Raw genomic sequence first — 23104 nt, 5'->3', positions numbered from 1 at the left:
GAGTAACTTCTCGCTGGACACCTCTTGTGTTCTGCGCACGTTAGGAAGATAAAATGAGTTAGGGGAACAGGGAAAGCACGGGCCACGGAGCAAAAAGCTTAGCTAGAGTGGGTTCAGCTGGGCCCTTCTGGGTCTGGTGGAAAGAGGGCTCAATGTGGTGTCTTTTTCCTCTGCAGGTACCAAGTTGGAGCCCCTGCAACGGGTGAAAACCGTGGTCTTGCACGTTGACACTCTCAGATTGAAGGTTCATGTTTCCCTCCGCCCAGAGCTGTTAGACAGAAAAGTCAAAAAGGTAGGTCTGCCTATCCTTTACCACTCTCCTAGTTGCCCCCTTCCTTGGAAGCAGCATGGCTCTGTGGCAGGAGCACAGGCTTGGCAGTCAGAGGTCGTGGCTTTTGATCCCGGCTCCGCCACTTGTCTGCTGTGTGACCTTGGGCAAGACACTTGACTTCTCTGTGCCTCACTTACCTCATCTCTAAAATGAGGATTAAGACGGCGAGCCCCATAAGGGCAGGGACTGTGTCCAACCTGATTACCTTGTCTCTACCCTAGTGCTTAGAGCAGTGCTTGTCACGTAGTAAGCACTAAACAAATGCCATAATGTTATTACTGTAACTGCTCCTCTTCCAGAATTACTTATGTATTTATGTTACTGTCTATCTGCTAGACTGTCAACTCGTTTATTCATTCAGTCATATTTATTGAGCGCTTACTGTGAGCAAAGCGCTGTCCTCATTTTGGGCAGGGAGTGTGTCTGCTAGCTCTGTTGTACTGTGCCAAGCACTTAGTACAATGCTCTGCACATAGTAAGAGCTCAACAAATACCATTGATTGATTGATAAGTTCGCCATGCTGGATGGCCCTGTGATGCGAGCCTTCAGGAGCTTGGTTTAATCTATGAGGTTCATTGCCTTGGCAGGGGAATATTAAAGCCTGCTTGTCTTCGTCTCTAGTCTATACACTCCTTGTGGGCAGTGGCCATGTCTATCAACTCTCTTGTGTTGGACTTTCCCAAGTGCCAAGCGCTCAGTACAGTGCTTTGCACACAGTAAGCACTCAAAAAATATGATTGAAGTGCAGAGTAGAGTGCTCTGCACACAGTAAGTGCTCAGTTAATACCATTGATTGATAGTAGTGGTAGTAATGTTTGTTGTGTATTTTACTGTATGCTAAGCACTGTGCAAAGCAGTGGGATCGAGTGTACGGTCAGATCAGATACGGTCCCTTACCCCTTGTGGGTCTGACTGGCTAAGAGGAAGGAAGAACGGGTGTTTAATCTCCATTACCCCTTGTGGGTCTGACCGGCTAAGAGGAAGGAAGAACGGGTGTTTAATCTCCATTTTCCAGCTGAGGAAACGAGCACAGAGAAGTTAAGTGAGTCGCCCAGGGTCACCCAGGAGGCAAGTGGTATAACCAGGATTAGAACTGGTCTCCTGCCTTTCCCCTGCGGGCTGTTTCCCCTGGGCCCTTCTGCTTCTCGGTAGCGATTAATGGGGATAAGTGTCACTCCTGTGGGCGGTCGGTATTTTTTGTTTCCCCCCTCTGTTTTCCAGGTGAAATTGAATGACCAACACAAGGCCCTGGTGCAGCACGTGGAGAAGGAATTTGTGATTGCTTCATTGGTGGAGACTGGTCAGCTGGTTGCTTTCCCCACTGCCTCTCACTTCAACGACACCTTCCGTTTTGACTCAGAAAAACTGCAGGTGGGGCAGGGGGTGTCCCTGACCCTTAGGACCACAGACCCCGGCGATTTCGGCCTCCTCTTAGCCACCGAGGGGCCGACGTCCAAGAGGGCCGTGGCCAAGCCCCAGGAGAAGCTGGGGCCCACCGGAGAGGCGGTCAAGAAGCACGCCTTCTCCATCGGGGAGTTGGTCAAGGGGACCGTGAAGTCAGTCAAGCCCACCCGTGTCATCGTCGCTCTGGAGAACGGGATCACGGGCTTCATCCACGTGTCGCAGATCCTGGATGAAGTCCCCTTGGGCACCTGTCCCACCACCAGGCTGAGAGTCAGGAAGCGGATTACCGGCCGGGTCATCGGCGGGAAAGACATGAGAACACACAGGTTCGGAGGCCGATGGGGGCCGGGGGTTGATTCGTTCTGGTCGGCTTCCCTCCCTGCAGAGTTGTGGCCCTGTCCGTGCTCACGTGGCTGCTAGCCGGCAGTGGTGGAGCTCTGACCGGCGGACTCTCTTGTACAGGCCAACTCCCCGACTTCTGTTCTCCTTAACCACAGTCTACCTCTAGACTGTAAGCTCGTTGTGGGCGGGGAAGGAGTCTGTTTATTGTTATACTGAATTCTCCCAAGCACTTAGCACAGTGCTCTGCATGCAGTAAGCGCTCAATAAATACAATAGACTGTTTGTATCTCCAGGTTCTTACCGATCACCCATTCGCATTTCACTCGGACCGTCCCGGAGCTGAGCATCCGGCCAAGGTGAGCGGGGCCTTCGCCAGATCGAATCGGGGTAGTTCAAGCCGACCGTCTCCTACAGAGCCCCCTGGGAAAGGAAGCAGGCCGCCTTCATTCTTCCCCTCCCTTGAACGAGCCTTGTTACCGAAGCCGTTTAACGCACCCTCAGAAAAAAGTGGGGTGATTCCTGAGGAGCGCTCGCCCGAGAGAGTGTCACTGGGGGCCAGGAGGCATCATGCTGGGCTGAAGTTTTGCACGATAATCGTGAGAGTGTCTTCATTGTGAGGCCGAAATAGATGTTCTGTAGGACGGGGGGGGTTCTGAAGCAGCTGAAAGGAAAGGAGCAAGGAAGAGTTCAGGGACGCCCACTCTACTCTCTGTAGATCTTTGTTCCTGGGGGTGTGAGCTTTAACACACTCTTTAACAGTGCTGTAATCTCCCAAGGGGCGCTGCCCCGCCGGCCATTTGGTGTGGGAGCAGGGATCCAGCCAGCCATGGAAAGGGAATTGGGAATTGGAGGCATGGGGAAGGAGAGAGAAGAAAAAACCAGTAAAGGAAATATTGCAATGGGACGCGCACACTCACACTCTCTCTCTCCCTCTCTCTCTCTCCCTCTCTCCCTTTCATTTATACATCATGCAAATGAAATAAAGAGGGCAGACTCCCAAACCACTGTTTACATCTTTGTACCGCCCATCTTAGAAGAAGGCTTGAAGGTCCCAGGAGGAGAGGGAAGAAGGGGAAATTTTAGATGGAAAATTTTTGGAGGGCCAGGGATTGTGTATTTTTCTTCCAGACAGTGCTCTGCACACAGTAGTCACTCAGTCAATACCTACGACGGGTCTCACCTTCTCTAGTAACCCAAGCTTGATACGTTCTTTTCCTTGTTCACATGGGCAATCAGCGAGCTGAAGGCAGCCAGTACCGTCCTCAACACCCAGTCCTACGGCCGCACTCAGAAATTTCGTGGATATAAGGCAGGAAAGCAGGTGATCTGCTTTGTGAAAAAGGTGAGCTGGAGCCAGACTTCGGAATAGTGAATGGTGAATGCTTGGGCCAGCGGGAAGGAGCCGCCGTATATACTATTTTGAAAACTGTAGACTTTTGAGACTGGCCTTTTTGTAGTGGTGGAAGGAATGGGGGACTGGAAACAGAAACCTTGTTGGCGGTGTGTAAGGTTTCCCTTGGGATCGTTTATGGTTTTCAGTCTTGGGAGAGTCAGAGGCCACAGTGACCTAAGGTGCTGTCTTCTCTCCGGTTGACATCTCGCCACCCTGGCTCTAATCTCTTATCGGGCCGGGGGAGTGGCAAGGGGAGGCCCGTTTTCCATTGTGACAGACAGAGTAATGGGCTTGAACTCGGGCTTTTGGGGGTGGCCCTGGGAAAGATGCTCTGGGAGCCTCAGGATGGGCTTCCAGGAAAGCGGTGCCATCTCCTCAAGAGTGGGCTTTGGAGCCGTAGCACATCCAAAGGGAAGGACCGAAAGATTTTGGTACCCACACCTCGGCGGAGTTGGGAATGAAAATTACAGCCGTCACAGAAATCAGACACACCATCTCCTCTGTTGTCATTTTCCTTCCCGCCCTCCAGTACAACATAGTGGAGAAACGTTTGGAAGTGGAAGTCTCCCCCGACATCTTGGGGAGAGTCCCTCAGCTGCTGCTTTCCCTCAGCTACAAGGTCAGTCACGTCACGTGAAGCAGCGTGGCTCAGTGGAAAGAGCCCGGGCTTTGGAGTCAGAGGTCATGGGTTCAAATCCCGGCTCCGCCACTTGTCAGCTGTGTGACTTCGGGCAAGTCACTTCACTTTTCTGGGCCACAGTTCTCTCATCTGTAAAATGGGGATTAAGACTGTGAGCCCCCCATGGGACAACCTGATCACCTTGTAAACTCTCCAGCACTTAGAGCAGTGCTTTGCACATAGTAAGTGCTTAAAAAATGCATCATTATTATTATTATTGTGAGGCACTGGGACAGCCCTCTGGGAGTGGGGTGGGGGGTTGGCTGCCCCTTGCTGCCCCTCCTCTGATTTTGGGAGCGGGGGCAGAGGGAAGCAGGGGACTTAAGAGCTCATCCAGATGGAAGGAGGGGGCCGGGAAGTTGTTAATCCGTTGAGGATTTCAGTGTTGCACTTGCAGTGAGCCGAAGAGTGAGAGGAAATTTCTCTCTCTTCAGGTCTTGAGGCATCCAGAGAAGAAATTCAAGGTTGGCCAGGCTCTGAGTGCCACTGTGGTTGGCACAGACTCCTCCAGACAGTTTCTCAACCTATCGCTTACAGGTACATGATGGGGTGGGAGGGGAGGAGAGGGCGTGGGCTGAAGCGGGAGTCTGTGGAGACATCTGCATGAGTGTCCAGTAGAATGTGTTTTTTCTCTTTCCAGTCTCTGGCCTTTGCGATAGCCTTGAAGCTGCTTACTCTTTTGTTAGATTCCTCGTCTCAGATCCCTGCAATGCCCATACCTTTTTTTTTTTATACCTTTAGTCGTACTTGGCTGTGGCAAGCACCGGACTAAGAGCTAGGGCAGTCTCGCTCTGCCATGTCTGCTGTGTGGCCTTGGGCAAGTCACTTAACTTTTCTGTGCCTCAGCTACCTCATTTGTGAAATGGGGATAAGAGCGTGGTTCCCCGTCCCACTTAGGGCTCCTGGTCTCAATAGGAGGAAGGTAACTGAGGCGCAAAGAAGTCAAGTGACTCGTCCTACATCTCCTACAGCAGACGTGTGCCTGTCCACATGTTTTGTTTTGTGTTGTCTGTCTCCCCCTTCTAGACTGTGAGCCCGCTGTTGGGTAGGGACCGTCTCCATATGTTGCTGACTTGGACTTCCCAAGCGCTTAGTACAGTGCTCTGACCACAGTAAGCGCTCAATAAATAGGATTGAATGAATGTGGCGGAGCCGGGATGAGAACCCAGGTCCCCCGATTCCAGGCCTGTGCCCTTTCCTCTGGACCATGCTGTATTTCGTTTGTTCACATCACCTGGAGAGCTGCTCCTAAACTCTCGGTGTGTCCTGGGGCAGAAAGTTTGGGGACTCTAGCCCTTTCTCTGCACTGAAGTGACAGGGGTTGTCTAGACCTTGAGAGCCATGAGCCCACTGTTGGGTAGGGACTGTCTCTATATGTTGCCAACTTGTACTTTCCAAGCGCTTAGTCCAGTGCTCTGCACACAGTAAGCGCTCAATAAATGCGATTGATGATGATGATGATGATTTCTGTCCTGCCCCTTCTGTCCAGCCCGGATGCCATAGGGCAAGGAGTAGGGCCACGTTAAGCCCATTGATTGCGGTTCATTCTGTCCCCTCGACCTTCCTAGGAATTCCTGTCTTGGCTTGTCTTTTTCATTTTGCTTTCTGCTTGCTTCTGGTGACATTCTACTCTTTTACTTTGCTCTAATATCAACCTAGTCACTGTCCCTTCCTCTCGTCTCATCCGCTGGCGACCCTTTGCTCGTGGCCTCTCTCCTGCTTGGAACTCCCTCCCCCTACATATCTGAGAGACCGGCACTCTCCTCATCTTCAAATCACATCTCCTCCAGGAAGCCTTCCCAGACTAACCTCTCACCCCCCCACACCATTTTCCCCTCCCTTACCGCCTCTCCCAGTGGTCGTAGGTCCTCCACCCTTCCCCCCTCATCCCTATTCCCGCAGCACTTCTGTCCATATCCTCGTAGTCAATTGGTTCCCCTACCTGTAATTTATTTTTACGTCCATCTCCCCTGTTAAGATTGTGAACTCCCTGAGCGTGGTGATTGTAACTGCCAACTCTGCTGTACTCTCCCAAGCGCTCAGTACAGTGCGCTGCGGAAAATAAGCACGCAGTGCGTACCACTGATTGGTTGATCTTTGCAGGTACCCACAACCTGAAGAAAGGGACCATCACCATGGGCAAAGTGCTAAAGGTGACCCCCAACGTGGGCCTAACCATCAGGCTCCCTTTTGGGCATGTCGGTCAAGTCAGCATCTTTCATATCCAGGATTCCTACTCTGCAGTGCCCTTGGAAGGCTTCGAGCCCGAGAAAATTGTCAAGTGAGAGCCTTTTGCCTTCTTCATCCATAACCTTTCTAGGTGATAATAGTATGTTGGATTTTCCCAAAGCAGTTATCTCATTTGTACTCACACCGTCCCTGGGAGGTAGGGTGAAAAAACGAGATTATTATCCCATTGTACAGATGGAGAAGCCGAGGCAAGGGAAATAAATGAGCTTCCCGAGGGCACACAGCAAGTCAGTGGCAGAGCGGAGACTAACACTTGAGGCTTCTGATTCCCATTTCCCGTGCTCCATCCTCTAAGCCCCAGTGCTCCATAGCAGCTGAGCTCTGACCACGCATTCCAGCGGGACTCCTTTTTGTCTGCTCAGTTTGGCAATTTGGAGTCGGTGGATTTTTAAGAAAGCAAAGAGTCGAAGCCTTGATCGTGTTCCAGTGTGGCTTGGAAAATCGACTGCCGGTTCTTGGGGTCTTTGTTGGGACGTGTAGGTGCTCCCCTGGGTGACTGTGTTTTGGGCTCAAAGCCCCATTTGGAGCCGTGGCAAGGCTCATCCCTTCTCTCTTCCTCTCCTCTGCAGGTGTTGCGTGCTGTCCACGAAGAGTACCATGGTGGAACTGTCCCTTAGGCTCTCCAGGTAGCTATGGCCTCCCATTGTGTCTGGGTTCGTGGTGGTCATCGCAGAAGGAAGTCCTCTCTCTCACAGCCCATTTTCCCCAGGTCAAAGCCTACGATCCCTAGGCTCCTCTGATCCCCATCTCCCTCCCCCACCATTATGCTTTCAGCAACCCAACTTTTGCTCATTTTTTCTTGTTTTTTTAAGAAAACAGGGTCGTTCAGTCCCCAGTTCCAACTTGGTTCATCCTCGCAAGTGGGACAGCAACATAAGTGAGGGATTTTGCCACCCCTCATCCCTTAGGAGGGGGCTCAGCTCCCCACACTTGCCCTAAGAAGAAAGGCGGGGGTCTCGCTCATATCAGAAACTCCTAACCATTGGCTTTAAAGCTCTCAATCAGCTCACTCTATCGCACCTCACCGATCTCCAACAAATTATATATTATAGATTGCTTATTTATTCATATTAATGTCTGTCTTCCCCTCTAGGCTCATTATGGGCAGGGAACGTGTCTACTAATTCTGTTGCGTTGTACTCTCCCAAATGCTTAGCACAGTGCTCTGCACCTAGTAAGTGCTCAATAAGTACCACTGATTGACTGATCAGTGGAGTCAGTGGGTGGTTACGTGCAGGTAAGTCCGTTTTTCCCGATTCCTCCAGAACAAAGCCAGGCAGCCAGAAAGAAGTGGAAGATCGCGAAGTCACCTCTCTTGACGACGTCAAGGAAGGGGAGCTGCTGAGAGGCTATGTGAAGTCAGTGGAGCATCGAAGAGTCTTGATCAGGTGGGGAGTCTGTGATGACGACATCTCTCCCAGCCCCCGGGGCCGCACGGCTAGCCCGTCCCCGTTCCCTGGCAGGGATGGGCTAGAGGATCGTGAAGTTCTGCCTTCCGTCTTACCCTGATCTCTCTGGCTGAGGAGCCGGGTTCCAGATGGGTGGGCCTGAGCTGGGGTTCTGGGGTGCCCTGGGAGAACCGGGGATTTGTTTCGGATTCCACATCTCAGTCCTGTCTTTCAGCATCTCCTCTACAGTTGTAGGCCGAGTCCAGTCCCAGTGTGTCAGCCAGTACTTCGTGTCCAGTCCAAAACTTTACAGCAAGTACCTCCGTAAAGGAAAGCTGCTTACCACCAAGGTCCTGAGGTAGGAACTGGGAGCCCTAAATCAGACCCCTCAAGCCGCGTCTTACTGAGGCTCTGGCCTGCCCACCCACCACTTTTTAACCAAATCCCTCTGTAAGAGGTAGGGAGAGGGAACGCGTTGCTCTTTAAAAGGTCAGCATGGCTTTATTCACACCGTGGTGCCATTACGATAGGTTGCTTGGGAAAGATCTTGAGTTGCAGGGCCTCTGCTCTCCTGACCCCAGCCTGAAAATCCAAGGGAGGACTGGACTCTCTAGAAGCTAAGTTTTTGTGCTTCTGTTGGGGGGGCTCCTGTGTAATCGTGGCCAAAGTGACTGCTAGGTCACCCCGGTAAGTCTAGTATTCACTCGGGCTCCCATTTGAAGAACCCCGGACTTCACCCCCTTGTTTTCCCTCGGAATATGTAGGAAACTAGGGTTCCTAGCAGAGGCTTTTAAATGGGCCTGGGAAAGAAGAATCCTGCATCGGTGTGCTTGCGGAAGGGTTAGGAGGTGGGAGAACAAAAATGTGACCCTCAAGTCACTTATCTTTATCCTCCCGGTCTGTCTCCCTCATGCCATGCCTCCTCTTCTCCTCCGCTACAGTGTAAACAAAGAGCAGAATCTGGTGGAGCTGTCCCTTCTGCCCCAGGACACAGGGAAGCAGGATGTCTTCCCAGCCTCTCTGAAACTGCCTCTTCATGGCGAGGAGAAGGGCAAGGGGAAGGAGAATCTGGACAAGGGGAAGGAGAATCCGGACAAGGGGAAGGAGAATCCGGACAAGGGGAAGGAGAATCCGGACAAGGGGAAGGAGAATCCGACCAAGGGGAAGGAGGATCCGACCAAGGGGAAGGAGGATCCGACCAAGGGGAAGGAGGATCTAATCAAGGGGAAGGAGGATCCGGACAAGGGGAAGGAGGATCCGGACAAGGGGAAGGAGGATCCGGGCAAGGGGAAGGAGGATCTGGGCAAGGGGAAGGAGGATCCGGGCAAGGGGAAGGAGGATCCGACCAAGGGGAAGGAGAATCCGACCAAGGGGAAGAACATTCTGACCAAGGAGAAGAAGGAGACACTGAAGGACAAACGAAAGAGAGGAGAGTCGGAAACCAAGAAGGTACTATCCCAGGGAGAATTAAATGAAAGGTCCTACCTGTTCCTCCAAACTTTTGCTTGGTGAAAACCCAAGGAGAGGAATATAGAGGCAGTGTAGTTAATGGCCTGGATGTCAGAGGACCTGGGTTCTAATTTTGACTCTGCCACTTGCTTACTGTGTAACTGTGGGCAAGTCACTTCTTTCTGCTTCAGTTTCCTCATCAGTAAAATGAGGATTAAATACCTGTTCTCCTTCCTACTTAGACTGTGAGCCCTATTATCATTTTTGTTATTATTATTAGCAGCCGGTTGAGTTTCCCGCAGGAGTTTTTGCACCAGGGAAGAAAGGGCTACGTGCCATAAAGCAGTTGGAGCTGTGACGTTGCCCTGAGGAAAGGAGGGAGGAACCGTACACCCTTGTGTCTCAGCCTGTGCCATTCAGATATCCTCGGCGAGCTCGGTGCCGCCTGGGCTGGTGGGAGCCATGGAAGTTAATATTCTGCTCTGTTGACAGGAAGAGATGCCCAGAAAAAAGAAGAAAACTCAGGCGTCTGAGGAGGATGAGGAGGACAGTGGAGTTGAAGTGTATTACCGGGAGGGCAAGGATGAGAAGGAGACAAGAGAAAAGCCTCAGGTGAGGAGTGCCTGAACACAGGCTGCAGCTTCCTAGTCCAAGCCCCTGTGGCGTGTCACCTACATTCCTGGGACTGTTTGCAGCTAAAGTCCAGATGAGAGGAAGAGCGTTTTGGGAAAAAGAGGGACGTGGAGATGTTAAATCTCTGGTGGCGGGGACTCTGTCTGTGCTAAGGGTGCCCAGGGGGGCACCCTGGTTGGTGGTGAGGCTGGTTTGGTGCAGTTTTCTGGTGATGCAGGGAAACAGCTGGCTGGGGAGATGGGAATAGGTCTGCCATCTCCCCAGTGAAGTGTCCTGCAGGCTGGATGCTCTCAGAGGGATTAGGAAAGGAGAAGGGAGTTGAGCCCCACAATCAGCCAAAGCGTTGAGTGGAAAGCACCAATCTCACACGCTCTCTGACTTCAGCAGAAAAAGCAGACCAAGCCTGCGGAGGTTCCAAGACTGCAGCTCTCTTCAGCCTTCGCCTGGGACGTGGGTTTGGACACACTCACTTCAGTCATGCAGCCGAAAGAAGACAGTTCAGAAAGCGAGGATGAGGAGCAGCAGCAAGTCACGGTGCAGTATTCCCGCAGGGAACCTCCTGCTTCTCATAGGAAATCTAGTCTTACGAGAGGCTTTCCGGAGCTGGAGCCCGACAGGAAGTCTCAGGCCAGAGCGTTAGGGGATGCCTCGGCCTCCCTTGCGTTTCCCTCTGAGTTGGGCGTCAGAGATGGTAGGGAAGACCTGATTTCTGTGCTTTCATTCATCGACCCCCGACAATCCTAACCACAAGCCCTAGTTGAGAGTGCTCTGAGCTCCTTGGGGAATTTCTCCAACCAGAGAGTGAGCCCACCCGGCCAGGACGGTGATGGCATCAGTGAGGGTTTGGCAGATCAGGGCCCGGGTAGGTGCCCGAGTGGGACTCGGCTGTCACCTTGTCTGGTGGTGTTCCCCAGGTTAGGAGTCCCTCCAGGCAGGGCCTGCTCATGCCACCTTCTCACCGCCTCTTTGCAGCTGAAAAAAACCAAAAAGGACAAGGAAGCGGAGAAACAGAAGGCCGAGAAGGAGCTGTCCCGGATCGAGGCCACCCTGATGGACCCCTCGCGGCAGCCCGAGTCGGCGGACGACTTTGACCGCCTGGTCCTGAGCTCCCCCGATAGTTCCATCCTCTGGCTGCAGTACATGGCCTTCCACCTGCACGCCACCGAGATCGACAAGGCCCGGGCGGTGGCCGAGAGAGCCCTCAAGATCATCTCTTTCAGGTAGGCGGCTTTGCACTCTGCTCCTCCCCTAGGGTCCCGTGGGAGGGAGAGTATATTTGGAAGCTCCTCGAAACACGTCAGAAAGTACCGATGCTGGTGACAGTGTAGAGCGAATGTGACTGCAAGTGAATGAATTGGGTTGGTATGTGCCCTAAGAACTAAGGGTTAAATATTCAGCCCAGGCTACTTAATGGGCTCCTCCTCATCCTCGGCATCACTGTTAACTGCTCCTGCTGAGCCCAGTGAATGAGAGAGACAGAGACAGACTGATCCTGAGCGACTGCCCCCCTGCTACTTGAAAACATCTAACAGAATTAAAGACACTTTCTCTCTCGTTGGGGTGTTTTTATCTCTGCTCTCTGAGCCTTAAGGGAGTCCTGATCCAGTCGGTCTAAGGTGGAGGACCAAGAGGGTGAGGGGATAAAGAGAGACCCAGCTGAGAGGTGTTGAAGTCAAGGGAGGGGGGAGTGAGTCTTCTGTGCTGAGCTCAGGGGGTGCTCTGTCTCCCCCTTTTATCGTCAATCGTATTTATTGAGCGCTTACTGTGTGCAGAGCACTGTACTAAGCGCTTTTAGACTGTGAGCCCACTGTTGGGTAGGGACTGTCTCTATATGTTGCCAACTTGTACTTCCCAAGCGCTTAGTACAGTGCTCTGCACACAGTAAGCGCTCAATAAATTTGATTGATTGATTGATTGCTGGAGGAGGGGAGCTAGGTTGCCATCTTGAGCCCCAAAAGGTTCAGGCAGGATGGAATACCTCTCTCTCCCCGCTCTAGACTGAAAACTCATTATGGGCAGGGAATATGTCTGTTAATTCTGTTGTATGAAGGGCTTAGTACAGTGCTCTGTACATGGTAAGCACTCGATAGATGCCATTGATTGACTGATGGAATCTCACTGTCAGGGTGAGGATGCCAGTTCCAGGCCGGGGCTGGGATTCTCCTTCAGGTGAGGCCAGTGGCTTTGCCTAATGGGCGTCTTCTCTTCCCCCTCCCTCGCCCTCCCGCACCGTTTACCAGAGAGGAGCAGGAGAAGCTGAACGTGTGGGTGGCCCTGCTCAACCTGGAGAACATGTATGGCTCCGAGGAGTCGCTGACCAAGGTCTTCGAGCGGGCGGTGCAGTACAACGATTCGCTGAAGGTCTTTCTCCAGCTGGTGGACATCTATGCCAAGTCTGAGAAATACACGGTGGGTTGCCAGCCAGTCAGAGAGACGTGCCCTGCTGAGTGCCCACCGTGGGCAGAGCACCCTGCACTAGGTAGTTTTTTGGGGCATGTCGGGCAGTCAAATGATGTGAGCAACTTGTGTAGGGAAGCAGAGAAGCAGCGTGGCTCAGTGGAAGGAGCCCGGGCTTTGGAGTCAGAGGTCATGGGTTCAAATCCCAGCTCCAGCACTTGTCAGCTGTGTGACTTTGGGCGAGTCACATCACTTCTCTGGGCCTCAATTCCCTCATCTGGAAAATGGGGATTAAGACTGTGAGCCCCCCGTGGGACAACCTGATCACCTTGTAACCTCCCCAGCGCTTAGAACAGTGCTTTGCACTTAAGTGCTTAATAAATGCCATTATTATTATTATTAATGATCTCTGGATGCCACACTAATCAGTGGGCTGGCTTCTGGTGAGGAAGGCTCTTCCAAAGCCTTCACCAGAGACACTCTGGCAGAGGCCATTGAGACCCTCTGCTATTGACCAGAGCACTTGGGACCAGGGCAGCGACCCTCCTTGCCCTGGCCCGGCTCCTCAACCTTTGGTTTTACCCCCTCCCTCTCTCCTCATCTTGCTCTCGGGTCAACCACGGAAGCACTGCAGGCCCAAGGGGGAGAGAACCGAGAGGTTGACTCCAGAGAACCAACTTTTCCTCCCACCCTTCCTCCCTGGGTCACGGATTGGTTTGGGCTTTAATCTTCTCAGACCAGACCCCCTTCTGAGGGAGGTCTGATTTGGCCCCGACTTCCCCTCATCACCCTTGCCTCCGTTTCCTCTCACAGGAAGCCGAAGAGCTGTACGGCAAGATGCTGAAGCGTTTCCGCCAGGAGAAGTCCGTGTGGCTGAAGTATTCTGCGTTCCTGCTGCGACGGGGCCGATTCGAGGCAAATCACCAGCTGCTGCATCGAGCGCTCAAGTGCCTCCCGGATAAAGACCGTAAGACCTCCTATCCAGACCCCAACTTCGTGTCGTGCCGGTACTGGTGGACTTTCAGGAAAGTGGGACCCACAGATACCCCGCCAGAGCAAATAGTGGACGGTGTGTTGTCCTCCCAACTCCCACAGAAATCGCACCAAGTTAGGGAAGCTCACAGCCATTGCCCTTGGGGTCGATACAGTGCCTGTGCCCTCCCAGGCTTGTATCCGGAAGGGTCCAGGTGGCAAGGGAGGCTCCAGATTGAGAGGGAACAAGGACTGAAGTGGACAGGGCAGGCCCCCTTTGGGAAGTCGTCTAAGATACTTGTTGGAGTGCAGGGGGTGGGAGTATGCTAGAGCTAGGCGGCGAGGCTGGGGACTGAGCTGTCCTCTCTCTGCAGACGTTGATGTGATTTCCAAGTTCACTCAGCTGGAGTTTAACCTGGGGGACGCAGAGCGAGCCAAGGCCATCTTTGAGAGCACTCTGAGCAACTACCCAAAGCGAACGGACATCTGGTCTGTCTACATTGACATGACCATCAAGCACGGGAGCCAGAAGGAAGTTCGGTGAGTGTCCAGCTGGGGAAGAGCACCCGAGAGTGGGTGGCGGTAATGCGGAGCCTTATAGCCTGGTTTCCTTGGCAACATCAGGAGCTTTGGATTTTTATTTTTCCCTCACTTCTCCTACCCACTCTCGTCCCTCGGTTTCCTTTTATTCAGAAAAGCAGCCCTATTTTGGAACACGGTCACTTGGTCATTTCGCCCTCGATTCCCCAAGCTCTTTCTGGCCTGAAAGCAGTCATCCCTTTGGTTGCTTTAGGGAGATGTTTCTACTCCAAGAAAGGAACCTCTACCTTTCTCTGGCCTGTCGCTGCTGGTGAGAGGCAGCAGAGTCTAGGGGACTCCGTCAGGGTGATGGGTTGGAAGGGACACTGAAAGGGAAATAAAAAGAAAGTTCTTCACCCCCGACCGGCTGTGTGACCTTAAACGGGGTGTTTAACCTCTTTAGGCCTCGGTTTTGCCATCTGTAAAATAGAATAACCCCGACCTCACAGAAATACCTTGAGGATAATAGGTGAGAAGACATGGGAACGGTCTGGGATCGTTGTTCCCACGGGTCCCAGAATCTTCCATTTTCTTCTTCAGGGACATCTTTGAACGAGTTATTCACCTGAGCCTGGCAGCCAAGAAGATGAAGTTTTTCTTCAAGCGGTACTTGGACTATGAGAAGCAGCATGGCTCTCCAGAGACGGTGCAGGCCGTTAAGGAGAAGGCGGTAGAGTACGTGGAGGGCCAGAGCTCACTCCTCGAGGGCTAACACCGTCAGTGGACGGGCCCTCCCCGTCCCTGCGTGGGCAGCAGGGCAGCCGTCTGAGAGAGGCACCACCGGCCTCAGAATGGTCCTTGTAACTGTTGTGAGGGAAGAGACTTTAAATGTACCTTTTTTTTTTAACTGAGACTCAGGACTCTTTTGATGCCCCCTGGATTTGGATTCAAAGCAGCACTGAATTTCACATGTGTAACCTTGATCCAGTGACTTTTCCTAATTATGGACTGAAGATGCCTATATAGGAGATTGACGAATTAAAAGAACTCCTTGGCTCTGCCCCCTCTCTCAGGGACTACAGTGGTTCCGAAATCCAGCGCTCTAGACTAGATCACAAAATTGTGATTAGGTGCAGAAGGGCAGCACTGGGGGACAGGAGTGGCCAGGGCTTGTAAACTTGGAATCTGACCCTAACCTCCTGTCTCTCCTGCTTCTCCGTATGGGATTGTGCTACTGATGGGACTCAGGGGCTGTTGGGGACAGGGGTTGGACCATCAGTCTTTGTCTGCCAGGTTGGCTTCTTAATTGGAAGTGCACTCTTCCCAACCCTTTAGCCTGTGGTAAAGCAGCCAGTGTCAATCCTGGATTTTCAAATCCCAGACATCTCCATCGTCACACTGGTCGCCTGCAGTGCATATGGTTCAGGGTCACAAGTGCGATGGTTCTGGGAAGCGGTGGCTTGGGCTTCAGGAGCTGGTTTTGTGGTTTTGCTGTGTGGTTGGCTACCCTGGGGGAGAGAGAGAGAGAGACAGAGAGAGAGATGGAGAGCACTTGTGTGCCAGATCCACCATAGTGCCTCTGCCCAGGAATGAAAAATCCAGCTTACTCCCTTCTCCGGGAGGAGTTTTTAAAATGAGTACTTTTTCTTAAATAGTCACAGATTGGGAGAGGCCAGAAAGTCCATCCCCTTGCTCAGAGGAAGGACTGCCCTCACAGCAGCTCAGGCAAGAGAGCCTTGGGACTTCTAGAAATTTCCTTTAAGTCTTCCGCAGAGACTCCGATAGATAGGGACATCCCCACATTTATAGAAATTACTGCCTCGTGTTCCTCTCCCACCTGTTTGTGGAAAGGAAGAGCGTTCCCTACAGCGTCCGACGGAGACTTTCCTTTGGCGGACGGACATGTTCAGAAAGCAGTGAACTTGCTAATGAGGGGGGATGGGGGCAGGAACTCCAACATAGTGGAGTCTGTCCACTATGGGAGGGGTGGGGGAGCCTACCAGAGGGGAAATGTTGGGGTTCGGGGTGGTGAAGAGTCCGGGGTGGATTGCACGTAGCCGGTGGGAGGGCGAAGGACTGTTGGAAGAGCAGCCTTGAGCCGAGCCCGGAGCAAACTGTGGGATGTTGTCCCTGGACGGGTGCCTACCGCCAGACTCGGGGATTGCTAGGCAGGCGAGGATGTCGGTCTGGTCTCTGGAGGCCAGAAGATCAGCCCCCTCTGTGATCTCTCCTGAGATGTGGGCTCTGCTTTCTGTGGGGATTCTGGGGTCTGTGGTGCTTTCCCTTTTCCACTTCCCTCTGGATTATTGGTTAAACAACCCGGGAGGGAACTGGATTTCCAGGACCGTCACTTTCCTCCTTTGCCCCCCAAGCTATAAAGCTGCAAGCAGTTGGTGGCGGGGGGGGGGGAAACCCAGCCTGGGACAACTTCACCCCGACAATAGCGGTGGGGTAGAGGAGAGAGGAGCCTGGTGATCATCCAGGAGCATCAACCAGATTAGGCAAGGACCCAATCCTGATCTCTAAGGCACTGAGGGTTTGCCCTGCTTCTTTCTCAGCTCCCTCCCCAGCGTACTTCCCTCATTTAGGTGGCTGCTGGGATTTTCCTAGCCTTTTTAGTGGTCCTCCTGACTGGGTGACGGATGGAAGTCTTCCCCCCACCCCTCCATCTCCATGCCCCCAGCGTGTGATGGGCACATCACAAAGTTAGCCTGTTGGGTTTTTTTTTTAACAAAGTTTATCAAAAATGCTTTTCAATATAAAACAAGCATCAAAAAGCAGCCATGTGGACAAGTGATACCAAGTGGAAGCTGCCCCCAAGGATGGGCAAGATGCACCAATGTTGCAATTAGACACAAGTTAACTGCACGATCCTTTCTGTGTAAAAGGGATCAAATAGAGGGGTGGAGATCAGGTCAGATCTCTAACCAGAGATCAATTTGAGAGAAGAGCACCCGAGGGGGCCAGCATTAGGCCAAGGGGAACCACATCGGGGAGAAACAGCTCCCGTCAGGGCCGAGGATTGCTGCTGGGAGAAGCGGCGTGTCCTGGTGGATAGAACTTGGGCTTGGGAGTCAGAAGGACCTGGGTTCTAATTCCAGCTCCTCCCCTTGTCAGCTGAGTGACCTTGAGCAAGTCACTTCACTTCTCTGTGCCTTGGTTACCTCATCTGTAAAATGGGGATTAAGATTGGGAGCCCCGTGTGGGACAGGGATTTATCTTGTATCTACCGCAGCCCTTAGAATAGTTCCTGGCCCCCTGTAAGCACTTAACAAATACCAGGAAAAAAACAAAGTCAAAACATTCCCAGTTTGGAGCGTGACGGGACCACGGGGCAATCTGGTGGGACTTCTCTCCACCAAGTTCCTCGTGACTGGCTGCGTTGCAACCTGGGATATTCAGCTCATAATCCATTTCACCCGAGAGTTTCCTTGGCCTCTTGACTATGGGTGGGCGGTGGCCCTGTGCTCTGTGCCAGCTGCCCTCTCCCAAGTGGTTGCAGCCATTCCCGAGCCTGGTGTCTTAGAGGAGTGGGGTTAGAGGTGTCTCATGCCCTGTGGGCAGCGAAGCAGACGGTCTGCCTGTGGAGGTGGCCGCCAGTACTCTAAAAAGGGGAAATTTGAGTCCGAGGAGGATCGGCACATAGTAAGTGCTCAATAAATACAACCGATTGGCAGAGGGGCCAGTGGTGTGCTGAGCCCCGGCAGCTCCTAGATGGTGAGGAAAGCCGTCTCCAGGTTGTCCCGTGGCGTCCCGTTGCCCGCCATGCCCTGCGCCCACTTGTGCAGGCGGCTGTAGAGTGGCGAGCCTTGGTTCTCGCGGTACAGGTAGACTCCGGTGATGGCGTTCCACTGGGGCCGCGGCTGGACCCCCTCCACCGGGAACTCCCGCACCAGCTCCTTGTCTTCCTTGTCAAGGGCCACGAAGCCAAAGAAGCGGCGGACGTTGTTGGCGGCCAGGACGCGCGAGTGCACCTCGGCCGTGCGCTGGAAGAGCTGGGCCTCGTTGGAGCGGTACTGGGTCCAATAGGCCTCCTGCCGATAGCTGAGTGGCGAGCAGCAGTGCTTCAGGCACTTGGTGAGGAAGACCAGGATGGCCACCACGCCGATGAGCAGCCAGCCGAACAGCTGTTGGGGGAGAAAGACGCGAGAGAGAGGGGAGAGGTGACGGAGATGGGTAGACGGTGGAGGGAGAATGGGTCGCCCAGGATTGCGGGCCCAGTTTGCTATTCCAGCCAGACCCCGGGATGGCCCTACTTTCACCTATAGCTCTAGAATGGAAAACTAGGGTGGATACTTGGTCTGTTTGGGTGTCTGGCCTACTGGCTCCTCTTTATTTCCGTTTCTATCCCTAAATAGAAAATTCCCATTTAAGGACAGACAAGACGGACACACACCTCCCACCAGGTTGTATAACACTGAGTGGAAAAAGGACATTTCCACCACTCCCCCAACAAAACATCCCTGCCCCAGTCTTTCCACTTCGTATGTCTGTTGTGCCCCCTCGGGGGCATCTCGGGTTCCAGATCCTGGAGGATAGGTCCTGTTTGGCCAGAGACAGGAAGCGCTGTTTGTGAAGTCACATTTGAACCTGGACCCTGAGGTTCATCCTCACCCCCGTGAGCGAACGTGGAAATTCCTGGCGAAAGCTCTCTAAAAGACCTCCAAGCCGGGCCCCACCACTCTCTGCTGCCTGTTGTGGGCACAGGGCCGAGGAGCCAAAGGGAAAGAGTGAGTTTGTGGTAGGCGAAAGCGTCAAGGGAGGAGCGACTGGGTTTGTGCGAACCATCTTGGGGTGGGACTAGTGGAGGAGGAATCACACCAAGGTATTGCATCTTTTTCATTTCTAAGTAGGGGGAATTGGGCATCTCTCCAGTAACCCACATTTTTCTAAGGTTGGGGGCGAGAAGGGTAGCAGTGGCAGCCATCCACCAAGCCATACCCCTTCCTCACCCCTCACCTGCTCCCTTTGGATGTAAATTAGGAGGATACGCTCGCTCCCTGGAAGCCCCACACCTTGAATTTCCATTGGACGTTCGCCCACTGGATTGACCAAGGTGCAGCGACCCTATGCCCTCCTTGCCCACCCAGGGGGCCTGGTCTGTAGGGAGGTCAGGGACAGGGCTTACCTGGGACTCGTACTTGAGCCCGCGGACCACCTCCGCCTGCGAGCCCGACAGGTTGGCGGGGGCCTCCCCACAGGGGAAACGGGCCAGGATCTCTGGCGCGTGGCCGGGCGGGAAGCCCCGAGCCCCCACGCTCAGAGAGGAGGGGTCCACGAACTCGCTCAGGGCACAGACGTACGCCTCCCCCCGCAGCAGCGAGATGACCGACCAGGTGACGGGAGCCACGGCGGCCCGGCCCAGGATGGAGCTGAAGAGGAGAAAGCTGGGGGCGGCGGAGCAGTTCTTGGCTCGGCGGAGCTGGCATTCGGCCACCAGGTTCCACGTGTGGTTGCTGAGGATGATACCGATTATGAAGAGGGCCAGGGCGGGCACCCCGATGGCCGTCAGCCCGTAGAGGTAGTTGCGGGCCGGGGAACAGGGGCAGTGGAAAGCCACCACGGAGAACAGCTCCTGGCTGCCCACCGTGCCCAGGGCCACCAGCCCGTTAAAAATCATCACATCCTTGCTCTTGAAGAAGAGCGAGAGGAAGCGGAAGTTCTCCACAATCAGGGCTGCCATGCCCGGGGCGCTGAGGGGGCTTCTGGGCCAACCAGCTGCAAAAACAGAAAACGGGGAATCACGGGGTGGGGAAGCAGTGGGTGGAAATCATAAGAATAAGAATAATCGTGATATTGAGTCCTTAACTCTGTGCCAGGCACTGTACTAATCCCGGCTCTGCCCTGTGGCTTCTACCTTAAAATCAATGGTCAGGAGTTTCCGTTTGCTGCAGAGAGGAGCGGGCAAAGGTTGAAGAATTTTGCAGGGTAAGGAGATGTATACAGAGTGACGTTTTAGAAAAATGACCTGAGCAGCAGAGCGAAGCATGAGCTGGAGAGGAAAGAGACCGGAGGGAAAAAGACCAGCGAAGAGGCCGATACAGCAGCTTATTCGGGATATGACCAGCTCCTGGACCAGGGTGGTGGCTATTTGGTCATGGGTTTGAATCCCGGCTCTGCCTCAGGTCTGCTGTGTGACCTTGGGCAAGTCACTTAACTTCTCGATCCTCAGTTCTCTCATCTGTAAAATGGGGATTAAGACTGTGAGCCCCCCGTGGGACAACCTGATCACCTTGTATCCCCCAGCGCTTAGAACAGTGCTTTGCACGTAGTAAACGCTTAACAAATACCATCATTACTGTTATACAAGCATATTGGATTGGGCGCAGTCCCTGTCCCACATGGGGCTCGCAATCTTAATCCCCATTTTACAGATGAGGCACTGAGGCACAGAGAAGTTAGGTGATTTACCCAAGGTCACACAGCAAACAAGTGGCAGAGCCAGGATAAGAACCCAGTTCCTTCTGACTCTCAGGCCTGTGCTCTATTCACTAGGCCATGCTGCTTCTTTGGAAAGCACTAATTATAGCATTAAAAATATCTTGCATCTTAGTATGCCCGTTTTGTGCGTGGGCAGAAGCGGGGCTCACCTTTGGTCATGAAGACTATGGGCCAAACGTTATGCAGAGGAAGGGATTCTAGTGTTAATCATCATCAATCATATTTATTGAGCGCTTACTGTGTGCAGAGCACTGTACTAAGCGCTTGGGAAGTACAAGTTGGCAACATATAGAGACAGTCCCTACCCAACAGTGGGCTCACAGTCTAACTCTCCATCCCTGCCAGCTGTGTTCACGCTGGGGCATTGGAAGCAGCCAGAATAAGCAGGGAGGGGTGCAGTGTTTTGTGTGCACACATAATAATTTTACCTACAAAAGTCAATTACCTCAGTAAATACCTAATCAATCAATCAGTCGTATTTATTGAGCGCTTACTGTGTGCAGAGCACTGTACTAAGCGCTTGGGAAGTACAAGCTGGCAACAGAGACAGTCCCTACCCAACAGTGGGCTCACAGTCTTAAAGGGGGAGACAGAGAACAAAACCAAACATACTAACAAAATAAAATAAATAGAATAGATATGTACAAGTAAAATAAATAAATAAATAGAGTAATAAATATGTACAAACATATATACAGGTGCTGTGGGGAAGGGAAGGAGGTAAGATGAGGGGGATGGAGTTTGGTATTAGTTCTTTGTCATAGCACTATCCTTGGTAATATCTTGCTATTATCCCTGACTCTTTCTTCTCTTTCATCTTTCTCATGTAGACTATCACTAAATCCTGTCAGTTTTCCCCCCTGCAGAGTTTTCGGATCTGTCCCTTGTTCTCCATTCAATAATAATAATAATACTGATGGCATTTGTTAAGCGCTTACTATGTGCAAAGCACCGTTCTAAGCGCGGGGGGGGGGGGATACAAGGTGATCAGGTTGTCCCACATGGGGCTCACAGTCTTAATCCCCATTTTACAGATGAGGTAACTGAGGCTAGAGAAGTTAAGTGACTTGCCCAAGGTCACACAGCAGACCTGAGGCAGAGCCGGGATTCGAACCCAGGACCAAATAGCCACCACCCTGGTCCAGGAGCTGGTCGTATCCCGAATAAAGCTGCTGTATCGGCCTCTTCGCTGGTCTTTTTCCCTCCGGTCTATTTCCTCTCCAGCTCATGCTTCGCTCTGCTGCTCAGGTCATTTTTCTAAAATGTCACTCTGTATACGTCTCCTCACCCTGCAAAATTCTTCAACCTTTGCCCGCTCCTCTCTGCATCAAACGGAAACTCCTGACCATTGATTTTAAGGTAAAAGCCACAGGGGCTACTAGAAATAGCGGTGGCCTGGGAGTCGGAGGATGCATGGCTCAGTGGAAAGAGCCCGGGCTTTGGAGTCAGAGGTCATGGGTTCAAATCCCGCCTCTGCCACTTGTCAGCCGTGTGACTTTGGGCAAGTCGCTTAACTTCTCTGGGCCTCAGTTCCCTCCTCTGTAAAATGGGGATGAAGACTGTGAGCCCCATGTGGGACAACCTGATGATCTTGTATCCCCCCTCAGAGCTTAGAACAGTGCTCTGCACATAGTAAGCACTTAAATACCACTATTATTATTATTATTATTGTTAATTCTAGCTCCATCACTTGTCTGCTGTGTGACTCGGGGCAAGTCCCTTATCTTCTCCATGCCCCAGTTACCTCATCTGTAAAATGGAGATTAAGGCTGAGCCTTATGAGGGACCGGTGTTGAATCCAATCCGATTACCTTGTATCTACCCCAGTGCTTAGTACAGCATTTGGTACATAATAAGTGCTTAACAAATATTTAAAAGGCACTCAGTCAGTTCTCTTCTACACTTTAGCTCACATTCTTCATTCCTCTCTAGCTAACCTACTCATTATACCTCATTATTGCCTCTCCCACCTCACACCCTTCCTCCTGCCTAAAGCTTCCACCCCCCATTCTAGTCTTCCAGACCGCAACTCTCCCCATCTTCCAAGTTCCTCTGAAATCCCATCTCCTATAAGAGGCCTTCCTTCCTTGACTAATTTCCTTCTCTCCCCTTAAGCCATCTTTCAACACCTCCATACTTTCACATTCACAATCACCCAGAGTGTTACTGACTTACATACTCGGCGAAAGTACACTCTTATTCGTGTTCCATCTTGCCATTCTTTTTCTTATCTGTAAATTATTTTGTATCTGTCTCCCCGAGTTGACTGTAGATTCCTAGAGAGCAAGGATTGTGTCTGTCTACTCTCCCAAGAACTCAGTCGGCACAGTAGCCCCTCTGTGGCTCAGCAGAGCAGGGCGCTGGATGCCAGGTCTCGGGTTCCAGTCCTGATCCCATTGCTTCCTTGGGTGGCTGGCCTCGGTTCCTGCTTCTGTGAAATGGGGATAAGCGTGGGGGTGAGGGAGTGTGGGGGTGCGGTGCCTGGAGTGTTTGCAGAGCACCCTGGGCCCTAGAGCTCCGCGTGCTGTTTCCTGCCAGCCAGCTGATCATCAATCGTATTTATTGTGCACTTACTGATGCTTAATGCTGCCGTCTGTCCATGCTGCAGGGGTCTTAGTGTTTCACATCTGGGTCTGGACTGGACCGCACGGTTCCTCCCTCGAAACCCCCAAGCCCCGGGTTACGTCCGTGTCTACCCCATCCCGAAGTTGGCGGCTTGACAGCTCCCTCGCTGCCGTGGGGGCACAAGATGGCCAGAGGTAGGGACGGGCCTGTCAGGGCGGTGCCATCAGAGCTAAAGATTTCAGACCCAAGAATCTCACCTGATGTACGGTGACAGCGGGAATTCTGAAAATAGCTGGACAGCATGGGCAGTGAAGAGCCCAGAGACTTACGGGGGTAGCTA

General features: G+C 52.6%; 2 protein-coding genes across 3 annotated transcripts in view; one reads left to right on the top strand and one right to left on the bottom strand.

Moving 5' to 3' along the window:
• Positions 1–14858, top strand: part of PDCD11 (programmed cell death 11) — a 28958-nt gene extending 14100 nt beyond the window's left edge. The window contains exons 18-36 of the mRNA XM_038758152.1: positions 177–292; positions 1554–2062; positions 2372–2434; positions 3315–3420; positions 4001–4090; positions 4585–4687; positions 6254–6431; positions 6970–7026; positions 7666–7788; positions 8024–8146; positions 8730–8855; positions 9171–9237; positions 9730–9849; positions 10258–10404; positions 10843–11090; positions 12111–12279; positions 13081–13234; positions 13614–13779; positions 14359–14858. Coding sequence (XP_038614080.1) covers positions 177–292; positions 1554–2062; positions 2372–2434; positions 3315–3420; positions 4001–4090; positions 4585–4687; positions 6254–6431; positions 6970–7026; positions 7666–7788; positions 8024–8146; positions 8730–8855; positions 9171–9237; positions 9730–9849; positions 10258–10404; positions 10843–11090; positions 12111–12279; positions 13081–13234; positions 13614–13779; positions 14359–14530 — 2837 coding nt within the window. The 3' untranslated portion in view covers positions 14531–14858. The remainder of the gene's footprint in view (positions 1–176; positions 293–1553; positions 2063–2371; positions 2435–3314; positions 3421–4000; positions 4091–4584; positions 4688–6253; positions 6432–6969; positions 7027–7665; positions 7789–8023; positions 8147–8729; positions 8856–9170; positions 9238–9729; positions 9850–10257; positions 10405–10842; positions 11091–12110; positions 12280–13080; positions 13235–13613; positions 13780–14358) is intronic.
• Positions 14859–17272: 2414 nt separating this feature from the next.
• Positions 17273–22887, bottom strand: CALHM2 (calcium homeostasis modulator family member 2). 2 transcript variants are annotated; one of them, XM_038758356.1, is made up of 3 exons: positions 22774–22887; positions 18887–19476; positions 17273–17885 (listed from the first exon to the last, which is right to left on the bottom strand). In XM_038758356.1, the coding sequence occupies exons 2-3, from the start codon at positions 19439–19441 to the stop codon at positions 17469–17471; spliced, it is 972 nt and encodes a 323-aa protein (XP_038614284.1). In that variant the 5' UTR covers positions 19442–19476; positions 22774–22887; the 3' UTR covers positions 17273–17468. The 2 variants fall into 2 exon arrangements, with proteins under 2 accessions (XP_038614284.1, XP_038614285.1); XM_038758357.1 differs by lacking the exon at positions 22774–22887 and adding an exon at positions 22375–22444.
• Positions 22888–23104: the final 217 nt, after the last annotated feature.

This window comes from Tachyglossus aculeatus, chromosome 16 (genome assembly GCF_015852505.1).
Source record: "Tachyglossus aculeatus isolate mTacAcu1 chromosome 16, mTacAcu1.pri, whole genome shotgun sequence".
Lineage (NCBI taxonomy): Eukaryota > Metazoa > Chordata > Mammalia > Monotremata > Tachyglossidae > Tachyglossus > Tachyglossus aculeatus.
The sequence above is the reverse complement of the archived record's forward strand: the minus strand, read 5'-3'. Positions and strand labels throughout refer to the sequence as shown.